We start from the raw sequence: 13,387 nt of genomic DNA, 5'->3' as shown, positions 1-13,387 counted from the left end.
AAGCTCAAGTACCAGCGAGAAAATGGCTACCGTTATCAGCCTATTTAATGATTCTTCTCAAATCTGCACCTAATCTGGTGTTTATGTTTTTTGTTTTGGGCATTTATTGCTTTATTTAGAGAGGAGAGCGTAGAAACAGGAAACCGCAGAGAGACAGGAAACACAAGACAGAAGGAGAGGGGGTACATACAAGACAACTCATCTAATCCTTGCAACTCACATAGAGCAATGAGCATGTGGTCAGTGCCCCGATTGGTTGAGGCTGAGTGAGCCATCAGGCACCCTGTTTGTCACTCTCGCCTTTTAAAAGGCAAAACCTCTGTTGTACACTTAGTCTGATGACTCTACAGCAGGAGGGGCAGGGTGTTTTCCTCAAGCATGTGACACTTCTCCACCCTCCCATTATTATCAGCTGTAGTGCTTTGCAGTAGATATTGCAATCCCTGGGTTTGCTTTTAAGTTTGCATCATATTATGTACACAGAATTACAGGGGGAGAGAGTACAGCCAAACATATGTTAGAAAGTTATAGTAAAGACAGGAGTCAACTAACTAGACAATTTAAACAGCAAAGAACAAAATATGGCTAATGTACAGGAAACTGCTACAACTAACTGGTGGATATAATTATGTTCAACTGATATTCAGCCAACTCTTTATGGAGGACTGGTCTTGAACAGCAGGTAACCCATTCCACATAACTTCTGCAGAGTATAAAAGCAACCATTCAGCTCTTGAATCCACATGGTACAAGTGTGAAGCTCCCTTTGGAGGAATAACTTTGTACTTGTACTAACCACAGAAAGGTAATTGACTAGATATATTGGTACTACCGCACCTTACAATACTGCCTGGACCATACATATGTTGATGTGATACTCTCTCCTCCAGTCTGACCCACATGAGGCTAATCAGTTAATAATATGAGCTAGCACAACATTCTTTCAGACATAAAGAGATGAGCCCTTGGCTCTCACCCTGTGATTAGTACACTTTTACATCAGTCAGTATATCGTAAGTAAGGTAGGATGAGATTTCTGCTGGACTCCTGTTTGTTTTGGGTGTGTCCCCCCATCTCTGAAGAGATGAGGCATGTTGTTAACAGCATTCCAAGCATAGCCTTGCCAAGACTACCGTGTTGAGCATATACACAAACTAAAGGAGCGAAAAGTATGACACATGCACATTCCCCTAATTTGCTCCCATGTTCCTGAATCAGCACCAGTGCTTTGAACTATACATTTATTGGAATAGGACGGTTTTAACATACATAACATAAAACATCATACCCGTGTGAAGTGAGGGGCGCTCTTATCATCATACATCTTCTCATTCCTGCCAATCACAATTTGCATCTTCAATTTTCTGCCCTCACTTTTTATCCTGCTCAGCCAATCAAATAATTGCTATGGGGTGATCAGCCAATCAATTCAATTCAATTCAATTCAATGGGCTTTATTGGCATGAGAAAACATACGTTTACATACGCTTTCATCGCACAAATTCACACACGCATATAATCCTCAAAAATAGGGAAAAAGTATGTCGGTGTTGTTGTCAGTGACAGACAGGGTGAGAGTGGGCATTGATAGATTACATCAGTCTGCTTTATTCAGCCGATAAGAAAACTGAAAACGAAAAGCGACTCCATGTCAACAATACCATGGGACATAGAGCTCTACTGCTGGTCCCTCTGGCACCTGGTCCAGCAGGTAAAACAAGTGTAGCTTTATGGGAGGAGGAAGGGAGAAGATGACGGAGAGGCTGAATAACAAAACTTGTGGACACCACCACAGCACATGACCTCGAGATGAATAACAAGAAATATCTAATTCAACATCAGCCATGTCTGCTTATTACAGTCTGGTTGTCATGGTCACCCCAATTCTATCAAACACCATACAAATGTCGCGAATACAGTTTTCTTCGACGGGTGGCTGGCTCCCTTAGAGATAGGATGAGAAGTTCAGTCACACGAGAGAGACTCTTAGGTGCGCTTAGGTGGTTCAGGCATCTAGTTAGGATGCCTCTCGGTTGTCTCCCTAGGGAGGTCCTTGAGGCACGTCTCACTGGGAGGAGACCCCAGGGCAGACCAAGGCGCAGTTGGAGGAAAAACATCGACTCACTGGCCTTGGAATGTCTCGGGATCCCCCAGGAGGAAGCCATAAAGCCTAGAACACTCTGGTGGAGCTGTTGCCCCCGCTATGGATAAGCGGTTGAAGATGGATGGATGTATGGATGGATAGCGCCCCTCCAATAACAGGAAATCATCATATACAGTAAGGGGAAAAGGGGGTGAGAAAAGGGGGTGGGGGGGGACTCTGACTTTACGGGGGCCAGTTTAGAATTGCAGCCGACCGTAGGTGCCCTTTGAGAGCGGTTTTGAAGGAGTCAAGGGATTCACATGTCTTAATGACTGTTGGTAGGGCGTTCCCCTTTTTGATGGCATAGGAGAGAAATGAATTTAGTCCCTTGTTTGTGCCGAATCTGGGCTGCACTCCCTCTGGTGTTGTGGGTGTGGACTTCGTTGACATTAAGGAAGTATTTAGACAGGTACATGGGTATCTTGGTGGTGTAGCGAATCTTGTGGACCAGACCCATTGCAAGATGCTGTACTCTGTCGTCAACCCTAAGCCATTCCAGCTAGTCAAAATGGGAAGGGGTGAGGTGTGTTCGGGGAGTGAGGCCAGTTTGTTTTGGGAAGTATGGAGCCTTGTTTTAAGGGCCTTTGAGGTGCTGTGGTACCAAGAGGTGCATGCATAGTCGAAGAAACCTTGTACAAGCGCTCCTGTTAGGGTCTTCAAGGTGTTTTTTGGACCAATGAGGAGATCCTGTTAGGGATGCTCCGATCGGGTTTTTTGAGACCGATCCCCGATTGTTTTTCTCATGATCGGCCGATACCGATATGTGCATACGGGGCAAATTTGAATATTTCCAAAATGCTTATATGTCAAAACCCACGTCAATACTGTTCCTGTGTGTGGGGAGGAAGGGGAGAATGTTTAGGCCTGTCACAAAGATGAAAAATGATATTATACTATATATCTGATTGACATTTATACCACTTCAATGGTGTAAAAGATCAGTTTCTCCAGATAGGGTAAATCACCGATTATCGGAGCATCTCTAGATCCTACATAGGAATCTTGTTCTTTGGTTGACTTTTTGGATTAAGTTGGTGGCCACAGGAAAGATTTGCCTCCAGGATGGAGGAAGGTAATTTGATCTTTTCGTGTGATAATATGTTACCACTATTGTCAACTGGATCAAAATGCAAAAAAATCATCATCATGCTTAGCCTGTTTAACCTGTAAGGTTAACCTGTAAGGTTAAACAGCGCTGGTATTCATAAATAATAAAACACTTTCAACTGAGGCGTGAGATGATCTGTTAGTTGTATGATGGGCCACAACATACGACGTGCACACAAAAATCAGTGTGTCGACTAGATGAGGACATGTGGTCATGAAATCTGAAGTGAAAACGCGAAAACTTTTTTCAAAAAGGTGACCAACATTGTTTTTATGACATCGCTCTGTAGGAAGTGAGAAATCAAGGAATGGGTCTGTGAGTAGTCACTGTCTGTGGCTCGCGAACCGCTGCACTGATAAACATCAAATGTCTTGTGCACGACTGCACACTGCCAGTGGGCTAAGGAAGTACCTCCTCCATGCATCTCTTTTTCTAATATGCTTTCTATTATATATCTTTATTTTTATACATGTATTATGTAACCTACATTTTAGAATGTATGGCAACGGTGGTGAGATCGGGCTGAAATCTTGCCCAAATATGGAGTCATGCAGCATAGATATGGGTTTAAGAGTATGCGTTTCTGCCTGTGGCCAACATCAGTGTATGTCTGTCATCAGAGTACTTTCACCACCATGAGATAAGAATCTCGTGGGCATGTCCATCTGTCTATTGGCCATTCAATTTATCAAACGATAATATCACAATGGACATAACAGTATAAAACGAGTAATGTAATGTGTTTAGCAAACATCGGCCTCATGGTGGCGCTATAATAGGTCGTTCTGAAGAATTTGGGTCGTTCACATCCAGGGAGTGTGTGTGCACAGTGCACTAGTTTGGCATCGGCCAGGACAACGGTGCCGGACATTAGCTATACGGACGGACAGACGGACGGACGGACGGACAGGCACACATGGACGGGTGGACAGAGTCTGTGAGAGTGCAAAACATACTCTCTCCCCATGCCTTTGGCCTGGTGGAGACAAAAATAAGTGACATTGTGACATGTTCTGTAATACATAGTACAATGCACAATAAACCCCCAAGAGAAAAAACCCTACTTACTACTACTATACACACACAATAATTGCATACATGGCTCAAATTTACTATATGGGCAAGTCTGTGGCCTGGTAAAAAAAAAAGGTTTACCAGGTCACAGACTTTGTAGACTAGAGCTACTGTAATCATAGAACAACTTCTAACCACATGACAAGAGCAAACTAGTAAATATAAGTAGGAAAATATACAGTATTATGCCCATGTTATTTAGTCTGGAGTTGTCCTTTAAGTTATGTGCAAACAGTGCCCTCCTGAAACCTACACGCTAAAATCTTGGGTGTTCCTCATTTATTTCTGACAGTGAACAAATGTACTATTAAGAAAAACACTGTTTGACTCATCATCTTGTAATATATTAATAGTGCTGTATTGCTGTATGTTCTGCTATCATGATCCACAATTTAATTTGAGATCATCACTGTATAACCAAGTAATCGATGATACACAGTGACCATAACCTTAACAGAACAGCATATGCATTTTTGCAGCAGATCCTCTGGGCCTGTACAGACGAGGACGTATTCGGCGTTTCTGGGGCAAGTAATTAGCCGATCTGCCCTTTTTGTCACACGGAGATGGCGTTTTGGGGGACTTTAACGGCTAATTTTGAAACTACTTTCCAGAGTGGGAAAGTTTGGAGACGCGACGTTCTCGTCTCCGTGTGTATAGCAAATGCCGCCTAATTTGCTGAAACGGTGATGTCATAGTCCCCTCGCCCCCTCCAAACTAACCAGTGTTAATGGTTTATTTCACCATAACCACTTACATATAAGTATCACAGCTATTTTATATTTGCACATAATGTCTATAAATCTCTTCTCCAAAAATAGCCGATCTGCAGCCCGCACGCACGCAAACAGTTGCTGAGATTGAGCAGGCATGCACGAGAGAGGAGTTGTGTGTGAGGAGCTGATCACAGATAGAGGGAAAGTGTTATATTTGGCCTATTATTTATGCTATATATTATTGACCGCGTCTGTGTCAGTCTCACAGTCACAGAGAGAGAGAGAGAGAGAGAGAGATGCTGCGTGTTAAAAAATAGGCAATGATTAGCGCTGTGCTGCCAGCATGTGTAATCAATCTAAACAAGCAATTATCTGACATTCAGAGTTTTATATCGTTCTCAAACTTAGGCGGGGAACAGCCCACGACGTCCTCGTGTACCCAGCCTCTTAGGCGGGGAACAGCCCGCGACGTCCTCGTGTAGTGGCCCTTTATTCTACATCAGCCTCTCCTTTTGCCTCTGTTCCTACAACATGATTTCCAATCTGTATAAGAATGGTTTACACATTACAGTTTTTAATATGTTCAAACATCATCAATCAAGCCATCAAACTCTGGACTCAGAAATAACTTTCATCTAACCATAAACATAGGCTGGTTATGCCCTGTCTCTGTGTACTGTAGCCAAATACCCAATCAGATATTCAGGAGCACATGCCCCGAATCCAGAAAAACCCATAAAGGCCTCATTTACAAGTAACATGAAAGTCACCACAGACCACAAGTTGACAACCCCTCCTCAGTCCTCGTCCTCCTCACCAGCAGCACACCAAAACACACACACAGTAAGAAAACAAAGCACAGAAGGGCTCCTGTGGGCCAAAACCAACTGGCATAGAGCGAGAGTGACAAAGGAGAGTAGACTGGCCGCCCCTCCTGCGGCAAATGAACTGCTAGTCTCTGGCTTACACAGGGCAAGTACAACGGACTAGGATGGAGGGTTATATGACAAATTTGACAATGAGGGGTTTGTTGGGGGAGGAAGGCCGACAGCTGGGGTAGAAGATTGGGTTGGATGGGGCCCACGCTTTGGCACACAGAGACTGGCACTGAGGCCTTAGCAGATGGCCATTGAGCAGCATGGCCACAGGGAAACTCTCATAATATATTCAGAATGGCTGTCACTCAGAATGGCAAGGAAGAAGACTATGAGATTGGTCCAGAAAATAGTACATGTGGGGGAATCACGAGGGTGATCATACAATAGTACTAAAGTGTAGTACACTTTCGATCCCACCCTTTCATTCCTCCCCCATGAAAACCAGGCCACTAAACGGTCTTCTTCCACCTCAAGAACATTGCCCGTCTCCGGCCTTCTCCGTCATTCTCTGCAGCTGAAACACTCATCCATGCTTTCATCAGTATCCTCCATGGCACCGCCTCCAAAGTCCTCAATAAACTAGCTGCCCGCCTGGTCACCAGTACCCGTTCCAGAGACCACATTACACCAGTACTCCACGACCTTCACTGGCTCCCGGGCAAACAAATAATCCACTTCAGCCTCCATTCGTAGTACCGTATCTGAGGAGACATAGCTTTTGCCGCCCCAACCCTGTGGAATGCACTTCCCCAATATACTCTCAGAGAAGCCCTCACCCTCCAAAGTCCAAACCTTCAAAACCACTCAAAACCCTCCTCTTCAATATGGCTTTCCGCAGCCAACTCTTGCACAATAACACCAGAAACGCTGGGCAAGCTGAAAGTGCCATGTTGTCTGCCTGTGTACACAATATGTACAGTATTTGTGTTGTGTATTTTTGAGTAATGTTTGTCTTTAGTTCAATGTTTGTTTGTAAACGCCATTGACAATGAAGGGAAAATTGACATAATGTGTCATATTGTCTCTTTATTGTTAATGGCGTTTAATGTTTGTGTTTGCACACGGTCGGCTGTCGGCTAGTTTGAAAGCGTCGCAAGCGTGTCGGCAGGAGACTCCCGACAAGAAGCTCCTGTCGCTTGCCGTCCATATCGCCTTATCGACACGTCGGAACCCGTTGATGAAGAACCGAACATGTCTGGTCGGTTGCCGATGTCGGGAGCGACCCTATCCATGTTGTAGTGATGAGGGGGGTAAATTACTTTACGCCACTGCTCGTCATGTTTCATGGCTGACTACTGGTGTAGTGTGTGAACTAGATACCATATTCTCTATCTCAATTCACACACACACACACACACACACACACACACACACACACACACACACACACACACACACACACACACACACACACACACACACACACACACACACACACACACACACACACACACACACACACACACACACACACACACACACACACACACACACACACACACACACACACACACACACACACACACACACACACACACACACACACACACACAAGACTAGCGAAAATTATGCTATCTTTGTTTGTTTTGGTGTGAAGTGCCGTGTTGCCAGATTCTGTGAGTGAAACAAGCGACCAGGTCTATAAAAACAAATCTAAAAGAAGCAACCAGTTTCACTACTTGAGCCCTATTACATCAGCTATTTTTAATGAATCATGAAAGCAAGCCAAAATAAGCAACTACACTTCAGAAATAAGCCCAAACTAACTAGCCCAAAGTCACCCAAACTAACTAGCCCAAAGTCGCTTACCTGGCAACACTGCAAACCAGCGCTTTCAGCAATTTGCATGGTGGAAAATAATCTTTCGTCTGTTTGTGCAGATAAAAAATGCTAGTCTGTTGCAATATAAGAGTTTTAAGTAGTCTTTGACTAGTCTGGACAAGTTTCCTCGGTCTGGAGTCACCTTTTTTCATGTAAACATCATTTAACAGTTGGAAGTAGATTATAACTGATTCCCAGTCTAATCTGGTATGCAAGTAGCTGCTACAGTAGGCCTATATTACAATTTACGTACATTATAGAAATTATACACATTGTATGTATAAAACGTGGACAACTATTCATTGTTGAGACCATGTTGAAAATGTATTGTAAAAATCACACCTGTGTGAAGTGAGGGGCGCATCTTACAACATTGAGGATGATGTAATGATGATGTAAAACAAACTGTCAAAACAAGCATTAAATTCTCTTTACTGTTAATGGCATTTAATGTTTGTGTTAGGGACAAGATGACAATAGTGTTTTTAAAACAAACATTGAACTAAAAACAAACATTAATTTCTCTTCATTGTCAATGGCATTTTAAAAACAAACATTAAACCTGTATATAGGAGGGGCTTGTACTGAGAAATCACAATAAAAATCCCACAGAAAAACAACTCTGATTAGGCCTAATCCAACTTCATATCAACCCCTGCACAGATCATACATAAAGATATCATAACCACACTCACTCAACAAAGCTAGATCAGAGATGAAAGCCATACATTAAAAAACTTGCTCCAGAGTCTAGACCGAATGATCAACTGTCAACTGTGTCGCTGGCTGGCTGCCCAACAAGTTATGGTAGGTTTGTGTCCAATGCAGTAGTCCTCACTCCCCTGACACAGAAATGAGTGAGATAAAAAGCCTGCCTTAATCCCTGACGCCTGCCATAAAGCCTAGTACCAGGCCAGCCAGCATTTTGCTGTGCAGACAGACACTACACAAACAAATATCCCAGTCTGCATTAATACCCTCCATCCTTGAAGCGTCTCTTCCCTTACCTTCATGTCATCTTTGCTTTTCAGCAGCGTGTCAATGTGTTTGGACATCCTTAGTAGGAATCTGTTTGTGCAGCTGACAAAGTCAAGAAGTTCTACATCTGTACTTCTTCACACTGGTCATACTGTAATGCTCATTGCGCTCTACAGCAAGAGCACTTATTGTAGGTCCTTATCAGCTTAATTCAACAGACTGCCTTTAAAGCAATCGCTGACAAGGTCACACCACAGACTACAGCACCTAATCTTACATTTCGGTTAGTTTACTTTTGAAATGTATTTTTCACTAGCATCCCTAGCAGCAGCAAAATCATCCAGAATGTGTCATGGCAGTATAAAGTGCAGCAGGCAAAACAAAAACATGTTGGTAAGTTGAACAGCTTTTTAACTTGGTCAATAATGAAAACTTTGTATATGAAAACCCCTAACAAATTATCTGGGAGCTCAATGACATGGCTTTTCTTATGTAAACCTTAAGGCAATAATTCTAACATAACATGCATCAAATTGTCAGATTTGCTTAAAAATACTAGCCTACATGCTGCTAATACAAAACAGACAGATTATAGTGGATCGAAACATCCTCTCTAAGCCGAAACCAAACATCTGATATTAGGAGGGCATTCAGCACGTCTGAGACTCTGTGTTGACTACACTCTCTATAGAGAGACCCTTATGAATTGCCAAGTCATCCCACTCTCCCCAGCTCCCAATTTGTCTACACTCAATGCCAATGTCATGACATTGGCATGACAGTTAAAGTTTGTGTTCCTTACTCTCAAAACAGTCTCAGCAGTGTGTTCTTTGTCTAAGACTATTAATAAGGTGAATCATTCCATCACCAAGTCCCCTTGGTGATTCCTTACTGGATGCCTGGATGCATGGTCATTGCTTAGTGACTATGGGGACAACCCTTGGGATTTGGAAACTGACAAGATAACGTGATGTGTAGGTTATACACATTAAGTATGCTTCTAGAATTGCTGTGGAGGATTTTTTTGAACATAGGAATATTGAATTAGGCATGGGGACCATGCCATGAGATGAAACCCCTTATAAATAGTAGTATGAATGCATATGTGAACTTGAACACAGGCAGCTGTCCTTGCAGTTACCATCTCCTATGTACAAAAGTAAGACAATTTGAATTTTACCATCTCATCACTGAAATGGTAGATTTGTGCATAGAAAATACAGTCTGTAATCTCTAGATTGTACCCTGTAATATTTTAGCTGCTTATAATTGCTAGACAAAACGTTACAAATTACAGTTAGGATATAATCCAAAAATGATGACTTGCATACTGAAGGTGAGAGGAAGAATTATAAATAGTCGTGATTGGGAGAATTGTTGAATATTAGACTGCTGGCTACATAATATTTGAGTTGCCTATACAGCTGATATCAGAATTACAGGAGCTCTTTTGTTACCGATTATGATTTGTGAGGTGATCACACTTCATTCTGGTGTTGTCACTCACGGATTTAAAAGCTAACACAATGCATCTTCTTTCTTGATGCATTGTTAGTTCGCTTTAAAATCTGTTCATTTCAGCGAGCGACACCAAACAAAATATCTATTAGACTCAAGTCTGTTAATACAGTGTGTTCTGCTACTCAGTGCTCCCATCCCCCTTCCTCTCATGGGTGCGTGCACTCACTCACTCAGGCAACGGAGAGTCTGGAATGAGGGAAAGCAAACACACCACACACATACAGAGTGTAAACACCAGGCACTGTGTGGGACATTTGACCTTGGTATGGAGGTCAAAGGAGGGAGGGAGGAAGAGAGGGGCCGAAAGAGAAAGAGCGTGAAAGAAACGTCATGCTCAAATTTGATTCAGCATTATTCTGTAAATCAGTGACAAGAAGACATGAGATCAATCTAACTGAAGAATACCTCCTCTCATGTGTTGCATTATTTATCATCCCCCAAGTTACTGGTTATTCCGATTAAGTCCTCCCCACACAAATGAGTTGCTACTACTGTTGTTGTTCCCTACTGGCTCACCTGCCAATGAGGAGCCCCCACAACCGTGAGAACATAGTCCTACTCCTCCCATTCAACACCCCTGCTGACTGTCGCCGCCCTAGCCCAGAGGAGAATGTGCAGTGACACAGATCACCCTCCACCTTGCACCTTCCCTTCGCACGGTGGCGGACAGGTACTTTACTCCTACACCACCTGAGCGCCCTTTATTATTATGTAATATTAATATCTAATATTGGTTCGACACAACTTCATCAGTGTGTCACATCACACCCTTTGTCAATTCAGCCCAGTCCACAGCATGAGAAAACAATGGCAATGAGTTCAAGCAAGCAGCAGAACAAATCTGTTTAATTTTGCAGCACAAAAGTCCACTTCATTCTGTTGATATAACAAATAACCCCAGAAATGGATTCTACCTGTCTTTAATAAATAAACAAATATGCAGAGACCAGCACCACCTAACAACTCAGTAGCACCATCTATGGACAGAAGCCGGTGCCTGAAGGCCTCTCCAGACAGCCTGGTCTTGTTTCAACATTTCTCCTGTCTAAAGATAAGATCAGCAGTAATAAACTGGCTACTCAGGTACGCACATTTTAAAATAATGGGGTCTTATAACTAAGCTAGAATTGACCTTTATTAAAATGTTATCAGGTAAATGGATGGTCTGATGGATGGTCTGATAGGACTTGGCCTGTGTCTCCAGTTTCTTCAAGATGTGGCATGACATTGTAATGTAAGAAGAATTTCATACCATCAATCACCACTTTTAAGGAGGCTGTCGTGTCTGTCAAGATAATCTTTAATATCTCTACAAAGCTGGATATGTGGATATTATAGCTCTTTTTGTTAAATTAAAACTTTTGTCCCCAATGATATAAACAGACCCACTGCCAGCATCCGTCTCATTCAGCTACCAAGGTAAATTGGTGTGTTTTCTCTTGCCTGTTTCTGGAGATAAAGTCAGTTTTACTTTGACTAAGCTGACTGAAGTTGCCAAGAAGCTGAAAAGTTGTTGTATGAGTAATGAGACACACCCATTCCTACAGTGGACATTGGACAACCATTACAACAATAGAACATGACTTCTATTGTCTGTAATATCTGTATCCTACCTAAGCAGTTACATGGAGGACTCACCAAAGAGGTGGCTAATGGAGGAAGGGTTGTCAAACAGGAAGGACAACATTAAAGTAAGCTATGATGAGTAGCCTACTCAATAAACTTAAGTCAGAGCCTATGCAAAGGCTAAATGGATTGTCTTTGCTGCTGAAAACCAATGTCTTGAACAATCACCATCCATATGGTCAACAACCACCAACGACAATTTCAGTGAGAAGAAACTCATACAATGCACACCTCTGACAACGGATACTCTTGTGTGATTTCATGTCTAACAGTGGCTTCTCAAAAGTCACCGCCTTTCAGTTCATTATGTAATAATGGCAGTTGAAAAGTAGAAAACAATGTCAAATAATGGGTATCTATTCTATATAGCATGCCTAGTCGCCGAGATTAAAGCAATAATGCATCTTAGTACAGCCCATTTTACTCGGCTATGGGTTCCTCTCAATTTTGAAATAGTCTACGGAGCTTGGTTAAATGCGTTTGTATTTAGCCTTGGATCAAGAAAGACTATCTGTAAGTGCTGTTTGCCGGCTATATGTTTGTATAAATATTCATAATTGTATGTTTGTAGGCTATGAAATGAGCCTAATAGGCCTATATTAAATATATATACGTACTGGGATGTATCATGTGTAATGTGTACTGTTAACATTACACATGTACACAGTCTCAAAATAGGCCAAAATATCCCGACGAGTTTACCTGCCATGATAAAGCAAGGGTTTGCTACCAAATCATCACCACGTCTGCCTACAAAGCAAACAGTGTTAGCATTCATTTACCTGCTGTTTATCAAAATGCTCCCTCTCCGCACCTAAATGGGTCTCCGTCCTCTTGCTTTTCACCCTCGAAGGCACCTGTCTTATGGTATTCATCCTCAATTGGTTATCGCAAGGATAGCGACGGATTTAGAAATTAAAATGTTGAAAATCCAAACGTATTATTCGACGTGCGATGTATCTTATCTCCTGTAGCAGGGAGATGTGCGCAAACAATGCAGTCGCTCAGTCATTTGGAAGCCGAGTCTGGATTCATTGTAGATGATGCATCGCGGTAAGGTTGAAGCCTTGAAGGAAGAAAAACGATATGTGACTGTGAGCGAGACAAACGTGTTTGACTGTTTGTGTTTGCATTTGCATTACGTGGACGGATCCTCCCCCAAATCGTGGAAGGTGCCTGCCCAACTCACAACGAGCCTACATAATATGCTACAGAGGCAGATAGGGCTACACTAATACAAATGCGAACATTCTATCCAACCCCACCAGCATGCATCACTTTGGTCTTTCAAATGAGTCAGCATTTGGCCCATAGGGTCATATGAGTGTAGAGTAGACTGTGTTAAGAAGATGACTTTATTAGTCTTTCAAAATCAACTTCACATTTTCACTAAATATGGATCACCCCCTTTTTGACAGCCAAGAACCATGAAAACCACATTTGAATCATGGGTAGAGGGTCCCAGGGGGGAATTGCGTGCTTGGAGTAAATACAATGTTTGTAACATGTAGCCATGTTATAG

General features: G+C 42.5%; 1 protein-coding gene across 1 annotated transcript in view; it reads right to left on the bottom strand.

Moving 5' to 3' along the window:
* hip1rb (huntingtin interacting protein 1 related b) overlaps positions 1-13,052 on the bottom strand; it is a 32,222-nt gene extending 19,170 nt beyond the window's left edge. Inside the window, exon 1 of the mRNA XM_079517311.1 lies at positions 12,648-13,052. Coding sequence (XP_079373437.1) covers positions 12,648-12,740 — 93 coding nt within the window. The 5' untranslated portion in view covers positions 12,741-13,052. The remainder of the gene's footprint in view (positions 1-12,647) is intronic.
* Between the last annotated feature and the right edge of the window lie 335 nt (positions 13,053-13,387).

This window comes from Electrona antarctica (assembly GCF_951216825.1).
Source record: "Electrona antarctica genome assembly, chromosome: 12".
Taxonomy (NCBI): domain Eukaryota; kingdom Metazoa; phylum Chordata; class Actinopteri; order Myctophiformes; family Myctophidae; genus Electrona; species Electrona antarctica.
Note: the sequence above shows the minus strand (reverse complement) of the source record. Positions and strands in the feature narration are given on the sequence as shown.